Source organism: Chrysochloris asiatica, unplaced genomic scaffold (assembly GCF_000296735.1).
Source record: "Chrysochloris asiatica unplaced genomic scaffold, ChrAsi1.0 scaffold00066, whole genome shotgun sequence".
NCBI classification, from domain to species: Eukaryota; Metazoa; Chordata; class Mammalia; order Afrosoricida; family Chrysochloridae; genus Chrysochloris; species Chrysochloris asiatica.
The window spans coordinates 3,198,743-3,222,006 of record NW_006408584.1 but is presented as its reverse complement, the minus strand read 5'-3'; the positions used below and the strand labels follow the sequence as shown (position 1 = coordinate 3,222,006).

The following is a 23,264-nucleotide window of genomic DNA, read 5'->3' as shown; positions in this document are numbered from 1 at the left end:
GATTGGATTTAGCTCACAACTTCATTGCTGTTTTTCCCCCACTTCCCCTTATCGGTAGATCAACATGGTCACCAGCAAGACCACATGCCTGCTCATGTATTCCCCTTGAGTCTCCAGTCTTGGAAGGGGGTTTACCTTGAGGGGACCGAACTGCTTGCCTTGATGGCTTCCCGGCAAACAACTTGCTTGTTCTTATAGTCAATCAGACTGCCATTATTGTTTTTTATTTTTCCTGTTGGTCTTTCTTTCAAGAAGTATCTTCTCTTCTAGCCACTCTAGGCTGGTCTGCTTGTCCTTTCCATTGGAAATTTCCCACCTCAGACGATTCTAAATGTGGATCAGGATTCCACCTATAATCTTATGCAATGAAGAGGCTCTACAGAAGCCTACTTCACTGGGCAAGTTCTAGCACCATTTTAGGTGTTCCAATCAGTTATAGGCTGAAGATGGTGCATTAATTTTTTAAAACATTTCAGTTTATATTCCATCAATTCCTGGAACTTTGTTTTTCAACAATACCGTCAGTGCAGTTTGGACTTCTTTCTTCAGTACCACTGGTTCTTGATCATATGTTACCTTTCAAATGGTTGACCATCAACCATATCTTTTGGTACAGTGACTCTGTGTATTCCTTCCGTCTTCTTTTGATGCTTTCTGCATCATTGAATATTTTGTACAAGTTGTTGTTGTTAGGTGCTGTTTAGTTGGTACCAACTCATAGTAGTTAGGGGGGACATCAATTTGGTACTGACTCATAGTGACCCTATACACAACAGAACAAAACACTGCCCAGTCCTGGGCTAACCTAACAATCGTTACTAAGGCCTGAGCCCATCACTGCCACTACTATGCCAATCCATCTCTTTGGAAGTCTTCCTCTTTTTCTCTGCCCCTCCACCTTACGAAACATGATCTCTTTCTCCAGTGACTGGTCCCTCTTGATAATATGTCAAGTATGAGAGACGAAGTCAGGCCATCCTGGCTTCCAAGGAGGACTCTGGCTGTACTTCTTCCAACAAAGATCTGTTTGTTGTTTTTACAGCCTATGTTGTTGTTGTTGTTGTTGTTGTTGTTGTTGTTGTTAAGTACCATGGAGTCGGTTCTGACTCATAGCGAACCTGCACAGGGTTTCTGAGGCTGTAAATCTTTATGGCAGCAGAAAGCCTCATCTTTCTCCTGTGGAACAGCTGGTAGTTTCGAACTGCTGACCATGGGGTTAGCAGCCCGATTCGTAACCACTACATGGAACTTTTAAATTCTCCTCCAACACCATAACTCAATTGCATCAATTCTTCTACAGTCTTCCTTATTCACTGTCCAACTTTTGCATACATAAGAGGTTATTGAAAATACCATGGCTAGGGTCAGGCACTATGGGTCGGAACCGACTCGACGGCACTTAACAACAACAACAAGGGTCAGGCACACCTTAGTCCTCAAAAAGACTTCTTTTTTCTTCAACACTTTAAAAGAGGTCTTGTGTAGCTGATTTGCCTAATGCAATACATCATTTGATCTTTTGACTGCTGCTTCTATGAGTGTTGATGGATGATCCAAGTAAAATGAAGTCTTACACATTTCTGCATAGCAGCTTACAGCAGTTTCTCCTCATTTTTAGTTGTGCCACATTAGCAAATGAAGGTCCTAGCAAACATATTCCATACATGTCATTATGGCCAACTCTATCTTGAGAAAACATCTCTTCCCCAATCATATTTTGCGTGCTTTCCAAGCTGTAAGGCTCATCTTCTGGCACTGTATCTGACAATTTTTGCTACTATTCATTCATAAGGTCTCTGTGGCTAAACATTCAGATGTATTCTGCTGCTCCTTCTTCCTAGTCTGTCTTGACTGGAAGCTCATCTGAAACGTATCTATTAAGGGTGATCCTGCTGTTATTGAAAGTACCAGTGGCTTCAAGCATCACAGCAACACCACAGTACAACAAACTTTACAGATGAGTGGTGGATAATAACATTTGGATTCCTGGAAATTACAATATCCTCTGCAAATAAGATAGAACATGTCTTTAAATATATGCTCTTCCATCATCTGAAGCCAAATTGGGTCAAGACAGAATACAGCCTCACTCTCTGTGACTTACAGCAGGAAGGCTTATCTCTTTCTCAGACTACATGTTCACTGCAAGTCCACCATGCCTCAACTCCACATCTTCATTCAAGGACTAGACTCACAGAGTGGAGGGAAGGAAGAGACATGGTAGAACACAAGCTGGATCTTAACACTTATATTCACAAGTGACCACTGTCATTTCTACCCACATTTCATGAGCCAGAGAAAGTCAACATTACTTACATCAGTGGGTTGTTGTTGTTGTGTTATTAAGTGTCATTGAGTCAGTTCAGATTCATAGCAACCCTATGTAGGGTTTCCAAGGAGCAACTGTTAAGTTTGAACCACCAATCTTGTTCAAACTAACCTTGTGGTTCAGTACTTATCCCGCTGCGCCACACTGGGTTGTTGTTGTTGTTAAGTACCATGGAGTCAGTTCCGACTCATGGTGACCCTGCACAGGGTTTCCAAAGCTGTAAATCTTTATGGGAGCAGAACACCTCATCTTTCTTCTGCGGAACCACTGGTAGTTTTGAACTGCTGACCTTGCGGTTGGCAGCCCAACTCGTAACCACTACGCTACCAGAGCTTGTTGTTGTTATTAAGTGCCGTTGAGTCAGTTCCAACCTATAGTGGCCCTGTATAGGGTTTCCAAAGAGCAGCTGGTGAGCTTGAACCACCAACCTTGCAGTTCAAACGGCTTTGCAGTCTGGTGCATTAACCCACAGTGCCACACCAAAGCTTAGACATAGATAATTCAGCCTCAAGGAGTTGAGTTGACTCTTGGCAATCCCATGTGTTACTGAGCTTGGTAGAGTTTTCTTGGTTATAATCCTTATGGAAGCAGATTGCCAGGTCTTTTCTTTAGCACTGCTGGGTAGATTAGATCCTCCAACCTTTCAGTTAGCAGCCAATCACAAACTGCTTACATTATCCCAGTTCCTTCTACAAAGAGCAGAGTATACTTTTAACATAATAGGTCTACCATTGTGTGAAATCCCAAAGAAGTCAGAAATCATTTGATTCACCATCTATCCTTTTAGGCTATCTTAACCAGGATTCTAAATTTGAAGAACAGGTCACTAATTCATTTCTGGCTTTTCAATGCCTATTCAAAAAGGCATCTAAATAAATTCAAACTGGGTATTAAAAAGAAAGAAAGAAATTTAGAGCTATACAGACTTAAGAATAAGAGGTCGTTTTTTTAAAAAAAATTAAGTTGAAGGGAAAATTACCTAGATTTTCTGAAGAAAAAATATAATTCAGTGTGAGAATTTTATTTATAATACTCATTAAAACTTGGTGTCAAAATAGAAAAAGGGAAAATTTTTCTTCTCAATTCTGAATACCCATGTGTGGGTGTCTTGCTAATAATAAGTTTCCTAAAAATGAGTAAAGTATTAAGTATACAGTCTGATTTGCCCATTAAATCATAGCTCATCTCTAAATACATCTTTCATGTGTGTGTTTCTGTATGCGTGAGCCAATTTTTTAAAACATTTTTATTGTGTCCTCAAGAAACATCTTTGAAGGAACTAGGAGTTAGTCATGACTCTGGGGAGCCAATTCTATGGGCTTATAGTGATAGAAACAAAGCTGTTCTCTTGCGATAGGAGGCCAAGATGTATCTAATTTTTGTAACAACATTTTTTTCTACCAAATTTTTAACTTGTCAGTGCTTAAAATACAGAGAAAATTATGTCTCATGCTTTTTTTCTTGAAAGAAACCATATTCATCAAACCAAGACTACAATCTTAACCACTGATTATGGTTAGAGGTGACCCCAAAATAAATTGTAAATAAGCTTGTACTCATTTCATTGTTGCTGAGTTGATTCTGACCCATAGCGACCCTATAATACAGAGTAGAAATGCTCCATAGGGTTTCCAAGATTGTAAATCTGTACAGGAGCAGACTGCTATATCGTTCTCCCAGGGAGCGGCTGGTGGATCCAAACCACTACCATTTCAGTTAGCCTAACACTGAACCCATTCTGCTACCCAAAATCAAACCCAGTGATGTTGAGTCAATTCATATTCATAGTGTTCTTATCAGACATAGTAAAACTGCTGATCTATAGGATTTCCCAGGCTGCAGCTGATAGGTTGGAACCGCCAATCTTCTGGTTATCAAGTCAGTGTTTAATCCACTGCGCCACCATAATCTATTCCCTATGTGAATTACATGGAGCTCTGGTAGTGTAGTGGTTACGAATCAGGCTGCGAACTGCAAGGTCAGCAGTTCGAAACTACCAGCTGCTCCACAGGAAAAAGATGAGGTGTTCTGCTCCCATAAAGATTAACAGCCTCGGAAACCCTGTGCAGGGTCGCTATGAGTCAGAACCGACTCCACGGCACATAACAATGTGAATTACATTAATGTCTCATAACATTATGTACAAACAGTGCATGTTTTGAAATCTTGAACCATTGCTTCTGCCAAAGGTAAACAAAATGTGCCTGAAGGATTTTAGGTTTGACATTAACATATAAACTTTTTTTAACCTTTTATTGTGAATTGAGCAAAGGTCTACAGACAAGATCATCAGTTTTGCATTCAACAAAACACACACTCTGTTTCATCTCAATTACTGCAATCCCTTCCATGTAAAAATAGTTATCCCACTGTCTCCCCATGGTTCCTATTCCCATTCCACCACCTCCCCATCCCCTCTCAACTCCATCCTTAAGTAAGCTCTCCCTTCTGATCCCAAATGATTGACTGCTCTATGGTGAGCACACCCCACCAGTATTGTCATCCCCTCTATAAACCCACCTACCACTCAGCTGAAAACTGGGCTACAAAGGTGAGTTCCCTTCCAGCTCTAAAGAGTGGTTGAACACTATAGTCTTGGGTGTCTCCAGTCTTTTTTTGACCAGTAGGCCCTGTCTTCTGTAATCTTGAGTTTTGGTCCACATTCTCTCCTAGTCTGTCCGGGTTCTTCCAGTGTGGTCCCTTTCAGAGTAGTTGGCAGTGGTATCCGGGCACCAGCTAGTTCTTCTGGTCTCAGAGTCATGGAGATGGATGTTCACATGTTCCATTAGTCCGTTGGATTCATTGATTCCCAGCATCTTCAATTCTTATCACTCTTCTTTCTTCCTAAGACCAATAGTTGTACCTTAGATGGCTGCTCACGAGCTCCTAAGATCCCAGATGCTACTCACCAAAATAGAGTGTAGAACTTTGTCTTTGTGGACTCTGCTAACACATAAACTTTTCTTAAAAATGTGTTTTAATGACCTCATTTACTTAATTAACATGTAATTTTGAAAGCGATGTTTGACAGTTCACAGGTTAACTGGCTTGCTATAAGCATATTAAACTCAAAACTTAACTCAAATGATACCTTTCATCTTACCTCCTTATAGATTAAAAATTCACTCAGACCTGTGTAAAATTATTGACTACCTGAAGTACCTGTTACCTATTCCTGTTTCTTGGGGGAAATAATAATGCTGTTGTTAAGTGCTGTCAAGTTGTTTCTGACCCATAATGACCCTGTGTAGGGTTTCCGAGGAGCAGCTGGTGAACTTGAACTGCCAAACTTGCAATTAAAAGTGACTTTGAAGTCTAGCACATTAATCCACAGCGCCACACTAGGACTCTAAATAATAGTGTAGATCAAAGTAAATGGTGACACTAAGTACATGAGAATAAAAGTCGATTTTGTTAAATATAAGAGATAACATTTTGCAACAACAGTAATCACAACCAAAAAATATGTGTGTTTGCATTACATAGATATTTATGCAGAAATGTGTATAGGAAGGCACAGATGAGTATATGAGTGTGCATGTACAGGTTTATCTAAAGGTATATGTATATACATGTTTTTGTGTGCTGCACAGATAAAATAAAAACACATAGGGAGCACAGTTATAGATACTTCCTAGACATAACCAGCCACCTCATAGGATTGGTTTACTGGATTTGAAGATTTAGAGCCATAGTCTCGTGGGCCAACTGGGTCAATTGGCATAATATAATCCATAAAGATAATGTACTATATTCTAGTTTGGTGAGCAGTATCTGAAACCTTAAAAGCTTGCTGTTGTTGTTGTCAAGTGCCATTGAGTCTATTCCGACCCATAGCGACCCTGTATAGGGTTTCCAAGGAGTAGCTGGTGAGCTTGAACCACTGACCTTGTAGATTAAATGACTTTGCAGTCTGACGCATTAGCCCACAGTGCCACACCAAGCTTGGGGACAACCACTTAGATCTCATCTATCCTGAGACCAGAACTAGATGGTGCCTCATTAGATTACTACTGGCTGTTCTCACCAGGGTCACAATAGAAGGTCCTGGATAGAATGGGAGAATGTGTAAAACAAAACACAAAAATTTCTTTATAAGACCAGACTTACTGGACTGGTAGAGGATAGAGGAACTCCTTAGATTATCGCCCTTAAGATACCCTTGAAACTTAGAACTAAAGCCATTCTTGGACATCACCTTTCATTCAAATAACATTGATTCATAAAATAAACAATATCACTCATTACTACTACTGTGCTTCTGTAAACAATCATCCATATGAAACCTTAGCAGTCAACATTTACCCTAAGACAAAGATGAGAAGGTAAGAGTGGCAGGGGAAGTTAGATAATTGGGAACAAAATGACTAGACTAGAAATAACGAAAATGCTGACATATTGAGGAAAATGTAAGCAGTTTCACTGAACAATATGTTTTGTTGATGTTGTTAATGCTGTCGAGTCAGTTCCAACCCATGGCAAACCTGTATAGGGTTTCCAAGGAGTGGCTGGTGGGTTTGAACCGCCGACCTTGGAGTTCAAACTGACCTTGAGGTCCAGGGCATTATCCTGCAGCACCACACCAGGACTCCAAACATTATGTATAACAATTGTTAAATAGACTAATTTTGTGTAAAGTTTCACCAAAAACACAATAAAATATAAAATATATTTTTAAATAATAGTGTAATATGTTTGTATACATAAATTAATTTATAATGTTGGTTGAATTTCTACTTTTTTTTATAGAACACTTAAAAGAAAAACTAGATGACTACATTAAGTTGTGGAATGGCCTAGTGAAAGTCTTTCGAAATGAGAGGAGAGAAGGTTTAATTCAAGCACGAAGCATTGGTGCTCAGAAAGCTAAACTTGGACAGGTAGGAAACATTTGATATCTACAATGTCAACATTTTGGATTTGGCAACCAAAAGATTGTATACATTTTAAATTACCCTTCAGATTCTTTTAAATTGAAATAAGAATGCTGCCTTAAACAAATAACTTGTGTGTCATAATTGACTATAATACAAATTTTCATTAGCATCTAATTTTCAATTGTGTGTGATATATGATGTACCATATATGAGGAGTGTTCTTTCACCCTGCCTCTTTTTTTTAAGGTTTTGATATACCTTGATGCCCACTGTGAGGTGGCAGTTAACTGGTATGCACCACTTGTAGCTCCCATATCTAAGGACAGGTAACATTACCTTGCTTTTTTTTTTTTCCCTTTCCTGCTTGAAAAGTAGACCTCCTCCTAGAAGAGCCAATAATATTCTCATTCTTCTGTTTCCAGTTCCATTCAATACGTCAAGTATTGCATTTCAAGTGTTATTATTTAGCTAGTTGTCTTCTTGGGTAGAGCTAGATTGATACTTTGGACTGGTCAAATGTGGATGCTCAGACATTTGGGATAAGCCTAGGATGCCTCGTTCTAGAATCACCTCCCAGTTGGGGTATTGAAAATACTTTGTGTATCTCCAGGAGATAGTTATTAATATTTTCTATGGGTAATATTAATGGCTACCTTTAAACTGGGGTCAGAGTATTAACAATATGAAGAAACATGCTTGGAAATTAAACCTAATTTTTTTTTATGCCTTTCTAAATGATCACTTTTGGTAATAAGTCCACCTGTAGGTATGTCAAATCCTATAGAAACTTCTAAGATTAGAAATTAAACAACTATTCAGTTTCCAAAAATATCTGAAATAATAGAAGGCAGCATTAATCTCCTAGTGCCAAAAGCCTTCCCTACTTCTAGTTCAGAATTCTATTTGTGAATCTAGGAAAATAAGATGTCCTGTGGTAAATAGCACAGGTCAAAAGAACTTCAGAGATTTTAATTATCAAAAGACTTAATGTAAAGGCCTACTACCATAAATATTTTTCATGTGCTATCTGATTTAATACTCACAGCAACTCTGCAAAATAGGTATTCTTCTAAGCTTTATTTTACTGAAGATGATACTGAGGCTTAGAAAATTAAGTCATTTTCCCTTAATCAGGTAGCTAATAAGCTAGTAAATTAAGATCTCTCTGGGACACTTTATACTGTAGTATTTATTTAGAAATGTGAGAATAATGAGAAGTGAGAAAAGATAAAGCTGACCCTCACATCTCCACATGAATACTAGCAGTCCTTTGAGTAGTAAAGAAGATATTTTCCAATGGATCCTGTCTCTTAATCTCTGGAGAGATTAAAGCACTTTTCTCAAATCTCCTTCCCCACACCAAAGTTCTGAATTTCCTGGGTTTTCCCCCTTTTTCTTGGTTTCTAAACGTCCAAAACACATGGCTTATGTGGTTATGAAAAGCTGTAATTTCTGTTTTACAGAATGCATTTTAAAGTCCTTGCTGATGAGTAGTGAAGCAGTCAGGGTGCCAGTTTGTCTTTGCAATGCTGACTCTCCATCTAATTAGCTTTAGAGTACTAACTTTCTCATGAAGCTCAGATACAAAGGACTTCTTGGCTCCAAAATTTCAGGCCATTACTAAAATTCTTCAGCAGGTTTTAAGGCATTTTTGCTTGTTTGTTTACTTTTTTAATTAAGCAAGAATACAGTTCTTTTTTTGTTTGTTTGTTTTGCCACAGAAGCTATTTTTAGAGGTAGGAGAGGAAAATCAAAAGTACTGAGACATGTTTTCATAATTACTGCTTTGAAAAGGAATAGAAAGCAGCAAAAACTTGGGAGAACTGCTAAGAATATAGCAAGAACTCTCTGTCTATATATATATATACAAATACACACACACACATATATCTATACACACACACATTTTTAATAAGGGATAGGGAAAATGGCACACAGGAAAATCATGTAAATATACAGCATTCCCAAGAGAAAATTGTCCATAGGATCAAAGTAAAAAGGAGAGAATGCCACCAAACTCAAGATTAGGCTTTCTGCCCTGACATTTGTCTGTAGGCCTAGGGAAAAGTCTCTTCTAGCCTTCCCTTAGGAAAACAAGCTCTTTGACTTTTATAGGAGAATCATTTTCTTCTGTTTTCATTAGATATTAAAGCCCTCTAGAGTCCTGGTGTGGCGTTGTAGGATAACCACTGGACTGCTAACCAAAAGGTTGGCAGTTCAAACCCACCAGCCACTTCTCAGAAATGCTATACAGGATCGCTTTGAGTAGGAACCAACTGTATGGCACTTAACAACAGGGTCTTAGTGTGGCACTGTGGTATAAACACTAGACTGCTAACTGCAAGCTCAGCAGTTCAAACCCACTAGCCACTCCTTGGAAACACTATCCTGAATCATTACGAGTCGGAACCGACTTAACAGCACTCAACAACAACAGAGAGATAATGTAGTTAGGCATGCTAAACTAGTCAGTTTTGGGTTCTTAAATGCTTTTTCATTTTCTGTAAATGTTTCAGAACTACATGTACTGTGCCTCTAATAGATTACATAGATGGGAATGATTATTCCATTGAACCACAGCAAGGTGGGGATGAAGATGGTTTTGCCAGAGGGGCCTGGGACTGGAGTTTACTTTGGAAACGTATTCCTCTGAGCCACAAGGAAAAGGCCAAAAGAAAACATAAAACTGAACCTTATCGGTAAAGATTACTTACTTTATTTGTTGAATGTTTGTTTATCTAAGTACTTTTTTTTTTCCTTCTCCATGAACCTCGTAAAAATGTGTGGGTCCATACACACCCTTCCATTTCATCTTTGCTGTCATCATCAACATAATACAGAACCATTTGCACTGTGCCGATTATAGATGTCATAAATGGCAACACATATGAAATTGTACCCCAAGGGGGTGGTGATGAAGATGGGTATGCCCGAGGAGCATGGGATTGGAGTATGCTCTGGAAACGGGTGCCTCTGAACGAGCGAGAGAAGAGAATGAGAATGACCAAAACTGAACCATATCGGTAATCACTAAATCACTTACATATTTTTCTTTTCTCCAGTAGTTGCTAATCTACTAATGTACTGCTAAGCTAAAATTTCTGTTGATGTCTCAGATTTTGAAATGAATTCTTTGCTTGCACTAACTGTTGTAGAGCTTTGAATTCACATTTGCATCCTTCTAACTGATTTTACCCTGAATGCAAGTGCCTCTATGTACTTTCTCAATGGGAAAAAAAATAATGTTACATGGCATCACTTCCAAATACAAGTGAAAAAAGGATCTCTGCTGTCCTGTCCTAGTAGAATCAACATCAAACTATATTCTTTTGAGGCTTATGTTATTCTGTACATTTAAAATACATAAATTACCTAAAATCCAAAATATATATTTCTACTTTGATGACTTGGGTTTAATGTTAACAGTGAAAGGCGTTGTTGTTGTTGTTGTTGTTGTTGTTGTTGTTAAGTACTATTGAGTTGATTCCGACCCATAGCGATTCTGTATAGAGTTTCCAAGGAGCAGCTGGTGAGCTTGAACCACTGACCTTGAAGCTCAAACGACTGCAGTCTGATGCATTAGCCCACAGTGCCACACCAGGCATTACAAAGGGATTTTTGGTTTTCCCCTTTTTTTGTTTTATATGTTAGCTCTCAAATACTCTTTTTGAACCAGTTAAATATGATAAATAAAAATATATGACTTTGGGAAAAAGTCATCACTTCCATAAAACACTTTACTGCTTTATTCTCAGAACCTACCACCAAAACCACTGCTCTTTATTCTATTCCGACTCATAGTGACCCTTTAAGACAGAGTAGACCTTTTCAAGGCTGGTGTGACACTATAGGATCAGCACTAAACTGCGAACCACAAGATCGGCAGTTCAAACCCACCAGCTGCTCCTTGGAAGCCCTATACAGGGTCACTATGAATCAGAACTGACTCAGTGGCACGTAACAACAACAGCAGGTCTTCACTGAAGCCAACTGCCACATCTTTCTCCCATGGAGTGGCTGGTTGGTTCAAACGGCCTACCTCTCATTTAGCAGATGAGTACTTTAACCACTGTGTCACCAGGGCTCATTCTCAGTAGAGTGCTTAATTAAAAAGAAGTCAGCTTTTGTCCCTTCTTACAGTTCTTTAAATAGAGTAATTTATACTACTCTATTCTTTTGGTCTTTTAAAAGTAACATTTTACTATTCAAAAAAGTGACCCCAAATGAAATGTTTGCTCAAATATTAGTGTAAGTATTTCCTAATTATATCTAATTTTATTTCTCTGACCTTATGGTTCTGCTTTTGGTCTCTGTTACATTGCTGATCATGGAAGACTTCTCTTTGGAAAGGGCTTCCCGTTTCATGAAAATCTTGGTGCGGATTGGGTAACTCATGATATCAAGATACAGCAGCTGCTTACTGAGATGGCAAACATAAGGAAATTATAGAACTTTTAAGTTTTATTTGATACTTTACAAATTTGCATTTGAAGTTTCATTCTAAATAGTCCAGAAATTCATTTCCTATGCACTAAGCCTGTTGTGACACTATGGGTCAATGCGCTGGACTGCAAGGTCAGTGGTTCAAGTTCATCAATTGCTCTTCGGAAACCCTATAGTGGGTCACTGCGAGTTGGAACCGACTTGATGGCACCAAACAATAACAAGCTTGACTAGGAGTCCTGGTATGGTGCTGCAGGTTAATACACTGGACTGCATAGTCAGTTTGAACCACAAGGTTGGAGGTTCAAGCTTACCAGCTGCTCCTCGGAAACCCTATACAGGTCGCTATGAGTCAGAACCAACTTGACAGCACTTAACAACAACAACAAGCCTGACTGATAAATAATTCTGGGAGGAAAAAAAAACAAAGCCTGTTGATTACATTTTATATTTCTACAATTCTACAGCAAATGAAGAAATCAGAAAAATGAAAACTTTAAAGACGATTTCCCTTAACTCCCAGATCACATGTTAAGATATATTTTCAAATGTATACTGAGATGAAGGGGGACATATTTAAAGACCAAATTGGCACAATTATAATAGATTGATTTTAAATGACATTAAAATATAACTAAAAATGTGATCATGCAGGTTAGTGAGTTAGACAACATACTTTAAGAAGTACTGAGAATATTACTTGGTTTATTATTTATCCACTCAACACATATTTATTGAGTGCTTACTATGTGCCAGATGCTGTTTTCTGAGGATAAATCTAAAACGATATGTTCCCTTATGGTGCTTAAAATATAGTAGTGAGACAGACAGCAAATAACTCAGGAACTGTAACCCTGATAAGTAATCTGAAGAAAAAAAGTACAGGGAACATGAGGTTTATGAGGAGAACCTAGTCCAGCCTGGAGGATCAGGAATAGCCTCCCTGATGCAATGTCCTTAAGGTTGAAGCCTGAGGAGGAGGAAAAGCATATCAGGAGAATGAATAGCATCAATGAAGGTCCTGTAACAGAAGAAAGTTTGGCAGAGCAGCGAGGAGCTCAGTTCAAGAAAGAAGGTGAAAAGAGTCTAGAGAACATCCTGTGGGCCCTTATTGAAAATTTTACTCTGGCTGCTCCATGGAGATTAAGTAGGCAGTGTAGAATGAAGGCAACAAATTAGGAATATACTGCCATATTACAGGCCATACTGGATTTATCTGTGACAGTAGCAGTGAAGTTGGAAAGAAGTTGGTATCATCAAGATATGTTTTCAAGGTAGAATCTGTAGTCCCTATTGCTAATGAGAGCTTGGCTCTCAGATATGATGGTAACAAAGATACCCTAAGAGAAGTTTCTAGTTAAGAGTCATGGTGCATTAATGAGGATCATGATATCTGATGCCTCCCTGGGAGCCCAGGGAGCAGGATGAGAATTAGAGCAGCTGTCACTTCTCTCACGGTGGGAGTGACTGGTCCCTACAAAGCTACCGAGTCTTTTTTGTTGTTGTTTTTGTCTTGTCCCCCAAAAGAACCAAATTAAGGATCCCATTTCAATAAACCCCACAAATCACCTTTTGCATTCCAGCCTCCTGACAGAGTAAATAGCTGTGTCCAATTCTCCTGTGTCATTTCTGTGCTACATTTGCAAACTCTGAATGAACTGTGGCTCTTCTATGATGATTTACATCCTTATTTGGCAAGCCCCTGAGCTATAAAATTAAAAAATGACAGACTACTTCCACGGTGTATGGTTTTGTTCATCCCAGAATGACTCATAAATCATTGCAGGAACAGTTAGCAGACCACGGCTGTATGGCTTAGTGTTTTTAAGAATGAAAGAGAAAATTCTTCTTTAGCAAAAACTGCTTCAATTTTAAATCAAGAAAGGTACCAAGTCGCCCTCTAATGGAGAAATGCAGCCGTGCTCTAATTTGTAATGAGCTGTGTAATTCAGTCACCAGTCCAAATCATGGCAAATTCATTAAGGAAATGGGGACAGAGTGTTTTGTGAAGACTTTATAATTTCTTAATGTTTGGCCATCAGTTGTTTTTTTTTCTCTTCTATGCATTATTGAGCTGCTTTCCAAAAGCCTTCTTGTCTGTGGGTATAGAGATGTTGGTGTTGGTTTGTAATGGTTATTGCAGTGTTTCTTTGTCTTAGGTCCCCAGCTATGGCTGGTGGATTATTTGCCATTGAACGAGACTTCTTCTTTGAATTGGGTCTCTATGATCCAGGTCTCCAGATTTGGGGTGGCGAAAACTTTGAAATCTCATATAAGGTAAGATTTCACTTAAACAAATGCAATTTTATAAGCATTTACTTAACTGACTTTTGAGACTTTCAGTTAAGGCTTTTTCTTTGGGGAAAAAACCATATAATGTATTTCCCCAAATTATAAGAAATGATTAACCAAAATGTATGCCTTTTGAGAAAATAAAGCAAAATAATGAACTTGAAGGTTACCACCAAATACTTACATAGCTTAGCTCAAGATTGAGGCCAACAATCTTCAGAAATAAACTTGTCTCTACCACCAAGGATTTTTATACACTGAAACTGATATGTAGTAGCCCTTTGGGAATCTGTATGTGTTGGGGCCACAGTTTGACCAACTGATGTAGTTGACATCAATTCCAAGTCATAGCAACCTTAGGACAGAGTAGAACTGCTCCATAGGGTTTCTGAGGCTGTAAATCTTTATAGGAGCAGACAGCCTCATCTTTCTCCTGTGGTGAATCGACCTTGTGATTAGCAGCCCAACATTTAACACAGTGCACCACCAGAGCCCCTTTATCGCTATAGGTCATGTTGATTCAGTAGTGAAGCAGATCCCAGTAGTGACTGTGTACCTTCAGACTGACATAGACTGACATAACAGCACCTGTCTGTTATTGAGGCAGTCCTTAAACAATAACACCTTGTTCCTTGCACAGTGCCAGCTCAGTATCCCAGCAATACCATCTGTGCTCCAAACCACTTCCACACTCCCCTATTTTCTAAAAGAGAGAAAAAGCATGCAAAGCACTAAATTACACTGTATTCGTATATAACGCTAAGAAGGCAGAATGGCATTGATTTGATTCCGAAAGAAATTACATCATGGTGAAGGCAGAATTTGAGGCAGACCAAGAAAGATGGGCATGATGTCAGTAAAATCAGATCATGGGAGAGGAAGACTTCTATGCAAATAGACAAGGAAAAGTACAATAATGAGGACATGGAGAGTGCATTCAGGATACAATAAGGATCACAATTTTGCGGAATCGGCATGACTTAGGAGGACATGTAAGAAGATAAAGAAGATAAAGTGGACAGGTATGTTAGAACCATATTGATGAGAGCTTTTAATGCTGAGCTAAGAGATTTTTACTTAATTTGATAAGCAATGGAGATCTACTGAAGATATTAATCAAGGGAATAATATGACCCAAAGATGCCCTTCAGCTAGAATAATCTGCTTGCTATAAATAAAGATAGATTTGAGTAGAGAGAAGCTGGAGGTGAAGAAGCCAGTTAAGAAGTTATTATAATAATCGTTCAGGTGGGACATATTAGCCATGGAAATGGTAAACGGTGTTAGGAATAAAGAACTTGCATGACTTTGCAAGGTTACATTGGGAAGAGGTTTCTAGGCGCTCTAAGGATATAGGAAGAGACCCCTTAGATGCAGGTTATTACTGTATTCCCTGTTGCCTTCGTTGTTGTTATATAAGATTTTAAAACAAGCTTAATTATGTGGTTTAGGAATTCTCTGTGGACCTAACATCCAATTTAGATTTTTCATATAGACAAAACTTCATGTTTGTATTTGAATCAATTCCATGTGCGTTTTTCTTGGTAGATATGGCAGTGTGGTGGCAAGTTATTGTTTGTCCCTTGTTCTCGTGTCGGACACATCTACCGGCTTGAAGGTTGGCAAGGAAATCCTCCACCCATATATGTTGGGTCTTCTCCAACCCTAAAGGTGAGTCTTTTCATTAAAGGGGGAGAAAACTAAGGAGCTAGCATTCATGTATGTCATGCTATTGTAATCTCTTAACAGATGTTAGCTCGCTGAATGGCCTAAATCTTTTAAGCAGTCACAATTATCCTCACCTTTCACTTAGACTATGCTTATTCATGAATTATCTTTATTGTTTGTAAACATTATTCCTTATATCCCATCTAATTGCTTGTTGCTGCTAAGTGCCGTTGATATTGACTAGTGATCCCGTATAGGGCTTCCAAGGTGCTGCTGGTGAGTTTGAACTGGCAACCTTCTAGTTCAAACCGACCTTGCGGTCCAGTGCTTTATCCTGCAGCACCACACCAGGATTCCTATGTTGAATGCCTTTTCCCTGAAAACATCTCAAATAAATTTTTTCAAAACCGATACTTCTTTGGGTAAGTAGTGGAAAGGAAAATACCAGCTTCTACTATTCACACAGTAAAATATTATTTTTTTAGTCTGGTTTTATAAAATGAAGATAATCATCTTAGGAATTTATCTAGTAAAAAAATCAAGTTGTTGAATAGCATTTACAATATGTATCTTTTGCCCCTCAAAGATTAGCAGATTCTTGTGCCACTCTCCTCTCGTTAGATTCTGCCACCTCTCTCACATAAAAATTTCCATTTTGACAAGTGAATTGTTTTATTGTAATGAATAGTTTGATATGATCAATACATGAATCAAAATCATGTTTCCACTAAGATGTATAATGTGTATTTTGTCAAAACTCATGAGAAAATAGTTGGTTGAAGGCTTTGTAAGTCAGATGCAACTTTAACATAAAGGACTGTAACTTTAACCTTAATAGAACTGTTGTAGTAATTGAGGTCCTCCCAGATTACTTTTAATCATAATTCTAGTTTCTTCTTTATTTATCCCCAGCATTCTATACATTGTTGCTTGTTTTTCTAGTATTCCTAAAATGAGATATTCTATAGCTACCTTGTTCTAAGAGAAAGGAATTTTTTAGCTGGGGAGGGTAATGAAGACACAGTGTAGTCCTGCAGATATGCCATTGATCTGTTTATTTCCCAGCCGTGATATATACAGTCGGCCTGGTCTGAAACAAACCAAGGAAATTTTAAGTGGTCAAATGTCCTGCAACTAAGACAAAGACCTCTATCCCTGGCAAAATAACTTTGAAGTCTTTTTTGTTCAACTTCTTTCATAGATTCTGAGAGGCATTTGATTTTGGTGCCCCTCGATATTTAGGAAACTTAATGGAGTCAAAAACAGAAGAAAGTTCATTATTGGCTGCAGATGTCACTTGGGACAAAAGAAAAATAGATAGCAGATGCTAATACAGTGAGGTTTAAGAACCAACAATAGCTTTCTAACTGACCAGATTATTTTAGAAATAGTCAAATGTATCCCAGCTACAGCAGGGTGAGATTAAAATATACATGGATAAAGCAAAGATCTTGTTGTTGTTGAGTTGCTTCTGCCTCATAGCCACCCTGTATAGGGTTTCTGGGGGGTGGCTGGTAGATTTGAACCACCAACCTTGAGGTTAGTAGGCCAGTGCTTATCCTACACAAAATTAACATGAAGCCTTACAAGAAAAGAACCTTTTCTTGGAGTCGGTCCTTCATAATTATGAAGGGCCAGTGAGAAGTGAAATGGGTTCAAGAGGTTCTCTTCTGCCAGAAAAAGGAAAAGAGATGAAAGGGAAATACTTATGCACTCAAAAAAATTAACTATCAACAGCAACATTGTAAAAGTTGTCCAATAGATGGAATGGTCCACAGATCTTTAGTGTATGCCAGGCACTTCGTTTTTTCCAGTTTTAGTACTTAATCTGCCTCAACTACCAGTGTGCCGCACTTCTATTCCTTCATCTTGTTTATCTCCTGGAAGCTTTGGACCTTATTACCAGTGTTCTACTAGAATTTTTCACTTGGATGTCCTTCATGTATTTCCCATACAACTCAAACTTTTCAAACTTGTCCTCAAAAACTACTTTTCCCAGTATTCTCTATCAACCCATTAATGAAACTTATAGGGCTTGTTATGATTGTCCTTTTCCTTCACCTCCCACCTTCCCAGTCCCTGATGATTCTACCTCATAATTCTGTCCCATCCTCTGCTTACTTTAGGCCCTCAGCTCTCGTCCATGGATATCAAATAGCCTCCCATTTGACTGTCTACCATCAGGTTCATTCCCCTTCTGACTTGTCTTCCACTTGCCATCAACCTTAAATGAAAATGAAACTTAAATGAAAATAAGTTTTCTGCTTAAAGCTTTCACTCATCTTAAACATAAAATTCACAGTTTTTGAAATGCAATATAATAACATTAATAATGTTGTTGTTGCTTCTAAATGCTGTCTAGTTGGGTCTGACTTACAGTGACCCTGTATAGAGTTTGAACCACCAACCTTGTGGTTCAAGCTGACCTTTCAGCCCTGCGCTTATCTTACAGCGCCACAACAAGACTCCAAAACTGCAAACACTTATTGGATGCTAGTGTGTACAAATATAAATTTACTTCTTAATTTTTGCTATCCACTACGAGGTAAGGACTATAATTATTCTCCTCTTAAAATAAGGAAGCTGAGGCACATTTTCTCTCAGTGAATCTTATATTCCATTTACTATAAACCTGCAAGGACTCCAACTTCATCTGCTTTCCCCTTTGCCCTGAATACCACTGCCACCTAGTTAGCCCTCCTTCAAGACTGATCTAAACAGTATTCTTCTGTGATGCCCCTCTATATTTCTCTGTCCTTGACAATTAAATATTTATTTGGTTGTTGTTGTTGCCATAAACTTAAATGTGTTTACTACTCTTCATATTCTTGAATATCTAAACATGGCCTGTCTGTTTTCTCTCTGTACATCCAGCATTGAGATGACAGGTACTACATGGATTCAAACTATTTAGCAACAGAATTGTGTGATCTTTTGAGATATTTCTCCTTAAAAAAATATTTTGAACCCATGGACTTTGGCTACGACATGCTCACCACTTGTTTACCCTTGATAGTTCCTTTATAGCCTAAAAAAAAAAGTCATCTCAACGATAGGTGTTCCACTTCTGATGTAGAACAGGGGTCAGTGAATAGACATATAGGCCAGATCTGCCCCCTTTTTAGAACTGTATTGGAGCACAGCCACACCCATGGGCTTTCATATTATCTATGACTGGAGTCTTGGTGTGGCGCTGTAGGATAATAGACCACAAGATCAATTTGAACTACAAGGTCTGTGGTTCAGACTCACCAGCCACTCCTTGGAAACCCTATGCAGAGTTGTTATGAGGCAGAACTGACTCTGTGGCACTTAACAACAACAGCCGTCTCACTACAACACTAGAGTTGAATGGTTGTGACAGAGATCAGATGGCCCACAAAGCCAAAGAATATGTACTTTATGGTGCTTAATAAAAAACTTTGCTACCACATGATGTTATCAGGGCAATAGCTGGAGCGTGTACTAATTCATTCAGTAGAACCTTAAAAGTGAGATCTTTGTCAATTATCACTTTTTCAGCTTAAAAAAAAAAAAATCTTTAAGTGGCCTTTCCTTAAAGTACATCAACTGGGGAAATTAGCAAGTTTATGCTAACTTACAGTAAAATGCTTCTATTATAGTTGTGGAGTCCTGGGAGTGTGGCACTGTAGGTTAATGTGCTGGACTGTAAGGTCAGTGTGAACCTCAAGGTCAGTGGTTCAAGCTCACCAGCCTCTCTTTAACCAACTCAATGGCACTTAACAACAATAATTTGTTAATACAGTAACATTTTGGGTTAAATGTCTCATTTCAGAAACCATCAAAAAAGCTTATAATAAAACTTTTTTTTTTTTTTGGTAGGTGGCTCTGTTAATTTTGTTACAACTATAATGCTGTTATTGTTGTTGTTAAGTGCCATCAAGTCAGTTCTGGCTCATAGTTTCCGAGAAGCAGCTGGTGAATTTGAACTCCTTGCAGTTCAAACTGACCTTGTAGTCCAGAGCGTTAACTCACAGTGCCACACCTGGACTAAGAATAATCTGGTAGAAAGAGAATCACTGCCTAGTTTGGGCTTTTATAAATTATCTCTGGGCCTCAATTTTTTTTTTCCTCAATAAGCAGGAAAGAATATATGATCTTCTGTCTCATTGATATCAGATTTTATATAAATCATTGTAGAGTCATTAGCTCACTTGCATTTGTTGTTCAGTTAAATGCCAGGTCCAACTGAAATGAGTTTACTATATGTCAGTTATATATTTCATGTCTCTTAAGATGGGCTGTTAATGACATTACACATTCTTATCTTTCTTATTGATATTAATTTTCTTTCCCACAGAATTATGTTAGAGTTGTAGAGGTTTGGTGGGATGAATACAAAGACTACTTCTATGCTAGTCGTCCAGAATCAAAGGCATTACCATACGGGGATATATCTGAGCTGAAAAAATTCCGAGAAGATCACAACTGTAAAAGTTTTAAATGGTTCATGGAAGAAATAGCTTATGATATCACTTCACACTACCCTTTACCACCTAAAAATGTGGACTGGGGAGAGGTAAGTATCAACTGATGCTCAAAGCTCAAAGTGTGTATTTGGAGACTGGGTTTGGTAGAAGGCAGTGAAAGACAAAAATGCTTGAGGAAAATCTTGGGTAGGAATGGTCTGCCAACCTCTATTACCCTTTCACGAGACGCTTACAACTCCCCTGACCACCTAAGTACCCATTCTGCTTGCAAGTTTCCATGAGCACACTAAGTTTTCCCTCCCAAACCACTGGCTCTCCTGCCTGGAACACTGTCCACTCCTTTCCTCCAACTCTTTTCGCTCCCTGCCTTGCACTCCCTGGGCTATTTCCAACTTAACCTACTGCTCTCAACAGAGAGGTTACCAATAAGAAGAGTCTTTCTTATTCTGCTGTACTCCATGAGAAACCCTCAGTTGTTTGATCTTTCCATGTTTCCCCATAACACCTCAAATCTCTGTCTCCCAAAACTAATCTGTACCACATTCACTATTAGGTCCCAGTGCACTAATGCTGAAACCCCATCTGTAATAAGCACTCAAACTCTGTTTGTTACATGACTGAATGAAATAATGGCATTTAAAAATAACTGAAATCAGATAAAAGGCACTAATCTATGTTACCATTTCTTGATTTCTTCAAATCTGCTTTTGCTAGCCTTGGTTCTGATTACATTCACCCATATACCTTATGCTACTGCCTCACAAGTATGCTAAAAAGTTGTCCTGAACTATCAAGTCTATACACCTTTTCTTATTTGTTACAAGTATTGGTTGAGGACCTACTATATGCCAAGCACTCTTCTAGAAAGATGACAAGCTAAGCAAGGTCCTTTTTTTCCTGTGGGAAAAACGGTTGGGAGAGAGAGAGCCAAAAATAGTCAGGGAAAACAGTGAAGATAATAACAGATGATGGTAAAAGGGCTAAGAAAAAAAAAATAGCCTTATGATCAAGAGGACCCAAGGACAGGGTAAGGAAGGCTTCTCTTAGGAGGTGACATTTAATCTGAGCTTTAAATGATAAAGAGCTAGCAAGAGTGTTCCAAGTAAAGAAAACAGTGAGTTCAAAGGCTCTGAGTCAAGAAATGCTACAAAGAAAAGAGAACATTAGGGAGGCAGGCACAGGCCAGGCTAGGTAGCTCAGGCCTTTAAGACCATGGTGAGGAGAGAGGCCTTTATCTCAATGCTGATGGGAAGCTGTGGGAGGGTTTTTGTTTTTTTCTTTTTTCAATGTTTCATTGTGAATTATGTGATAGTTTACATGGGAGAACATTAGCTTTACATTCATCCTATCGTATATATCGTTTCATTGTCATGGTTACAATCCTCTCCATGCATCATCAACCAACCAAATGGTATACCCTTGTAAGCCTGCCCCTGGTCATCAGCACACAGCCCCTCTCCCTTTCTCTGTCTAAAGTCCCCAGCTGCTCCATCTCTCCATGTCTTCGTCTCTGCCTCCATCTCTGGTGTCACTGCTTCTCTGGGTAGGGTCCCACTCTCCACTCTTCTCCCTTGATGGTCCCAGGGACCTCCACTCCTGGACTGCAAAGTCAATCACTCCCCTCCTTTTGCTATAAAATGTCTACATTTCCAACCCTCACAATCAGTCCTGATAATAATTATTCACTATTGTATCACAAGAGACCTATAGGCATTGCCTTTCATCAACCCTGCCCAGACAGATTGTATACTACTCAGTGGAGATTATACCTTCCTCTACGCCCTCTGGATCTAAGCTCCCTCTTGAAAGCTTGTAAGCCATTCACTTCTTGCCTTTGTAGCCAATGTCCAAGTTACTCTATGTATGGAGGAAGTGGGAATGATCCTCGCTGTAAAGATTTGTTCCCTCTTTTGAGCTACTGCATCCATAGGTGTAGGTCAAATTCATCAAATTGTATCAGATTACTCTTTTTTTCCCCCTCTTTTTTCTTCTTCTAGTTGAGCTCTGATCATCCAGTCATTGAAGCCAGGTCAAGTGGGTATTATCTACAAGTGTGGGTGTTCTTCTGTATGTGCCCTCTCTTCTTATCAGCTGGATGCTTCACTCTCCACTCTAGTCCTGTGGGAGGGTTTTTAACAGGCATCATGTTTGATCTATGCTTTTATTTTAAATCATCATGCTGTGAAGGTGTAGCGTATAAACAAGGATGCCATTTAGGGAACTAATAGGGTAGTTCCAGGTCTCTGGATGGCACAGAAGTTTTGTATGAGACTATAAATATAAAGATTGGTGCTTTAAACCCATCCAGGCATGTCATGGAAGAAAAGCCTGGCAATCTGCTTCCATAAAGATCACAGCCAAGAAAATGGTATGGAGCAGTTCTACTCTATAACCGATGGTATCTCTGTGAGTCGGAAGCAACTTGACAAGTTAAGGTAGTTCTAGTGAGAAGTCATAGTGGTTTGGACTTGGGTGGCAAGAGCAGACAGGGAAAGGAACAGACAAATATATAATTGGAGTAGGACCCAGAAGGCCTCACTGATTGATTGGCATTTGGAGAGTGAGAGATAGGAGTAGGCCAATAAGAGATCTAGATTTTGTTTTTTAATTAAGTATCTGATTAGGAAAGATGATGGAGGAAGGGAATGAGGGTGCCAGAGATGGCAAGTTCTCTGTTGGACATCCAAGTAAAGCTGTTAAGTAGATGGCAGGCTGGGGGCCATCAGCAGATAGCTTGTTTCATGGGACTAAATGATCACATTGGTAGAAAATAGAGATAAAGAAGAGACCTCAGGACCTACCTCAAAAGTACGCCAACACTTAGTGTTGGGGAATGAAAGGAGACACCAACAAATGAGACTTAGGCCATACACTAGCCAAAGATCCACAATCAGCGATAGCTATAGAAAACCATGCCTTTGCAGCATGAGGAATACCCACTTGTTATTTACATTCTCTAAAACATTAAACTTTAAAAGATGACATTATAAAATGTGTGACATGCATAAGAAAACAAGTGAATAAAGACATATACATAGGTATATAGAATAATTCAGTTACTCTATGTCCCTGGTACCATACAATTGCAATTCCAAGAAAAACAAGATATGAGGATGTCTACTCATATTTCAAGGAGCTCTGGTAGCGTAGTGGTTACAAATCTGGCTGCGAACCGCAAGGTCAGCAGTTCGAAACTACCAGCTG

The 23,264-nt window shown here is 38.8% G+C and overlaps 1 protein-coding gene across 1 annotated transcript in view; it reads left to right on the top strand.

Moving 5' to 3' along the window:
- Nucleotides 1-23,264, top strand: part of GALNT7 (UDP-N-acetyl-alpha-D-galactosamine:polypeptide N-acetylgalactosaminyltransferase 7 (GalNAc-T7)) — a 196,191-nt gene that overhangs the window by 160,947 nt on the left and 11,980 nt on the right. Inside the window, exons 4-9 of the mRNA XM_006864524.1 lie at nucleotides 7,079-7,209; nucleotides 7,453-7,532; nucleotides 10,047-10,229; nucleotides 13,809-13,926; nucleotides 15,490-15,612; nucleotides 19,931-20,149. Of these exons, the coding sequence (XP_006864586.1) occupies nucleotides 7,079-7,209; nucleotides 7,453-7,532; nucleotides 10,047-10,229; nucleotides 13,809-13,926; nucleotides 15,490-15,612; nucleotides 19,931-20,149 (854 nt within the window). The remainder of the gene's footprint in view (nucleotides 1-7,078; nucleotides 7,210-7,452; nucleotides 7,533-10,046; nucleotides 10,230-13,808; nucleotides 13,927-15,489; nucleotides 15,613-19,930; nucleotides 20,150-23,264) is intronic.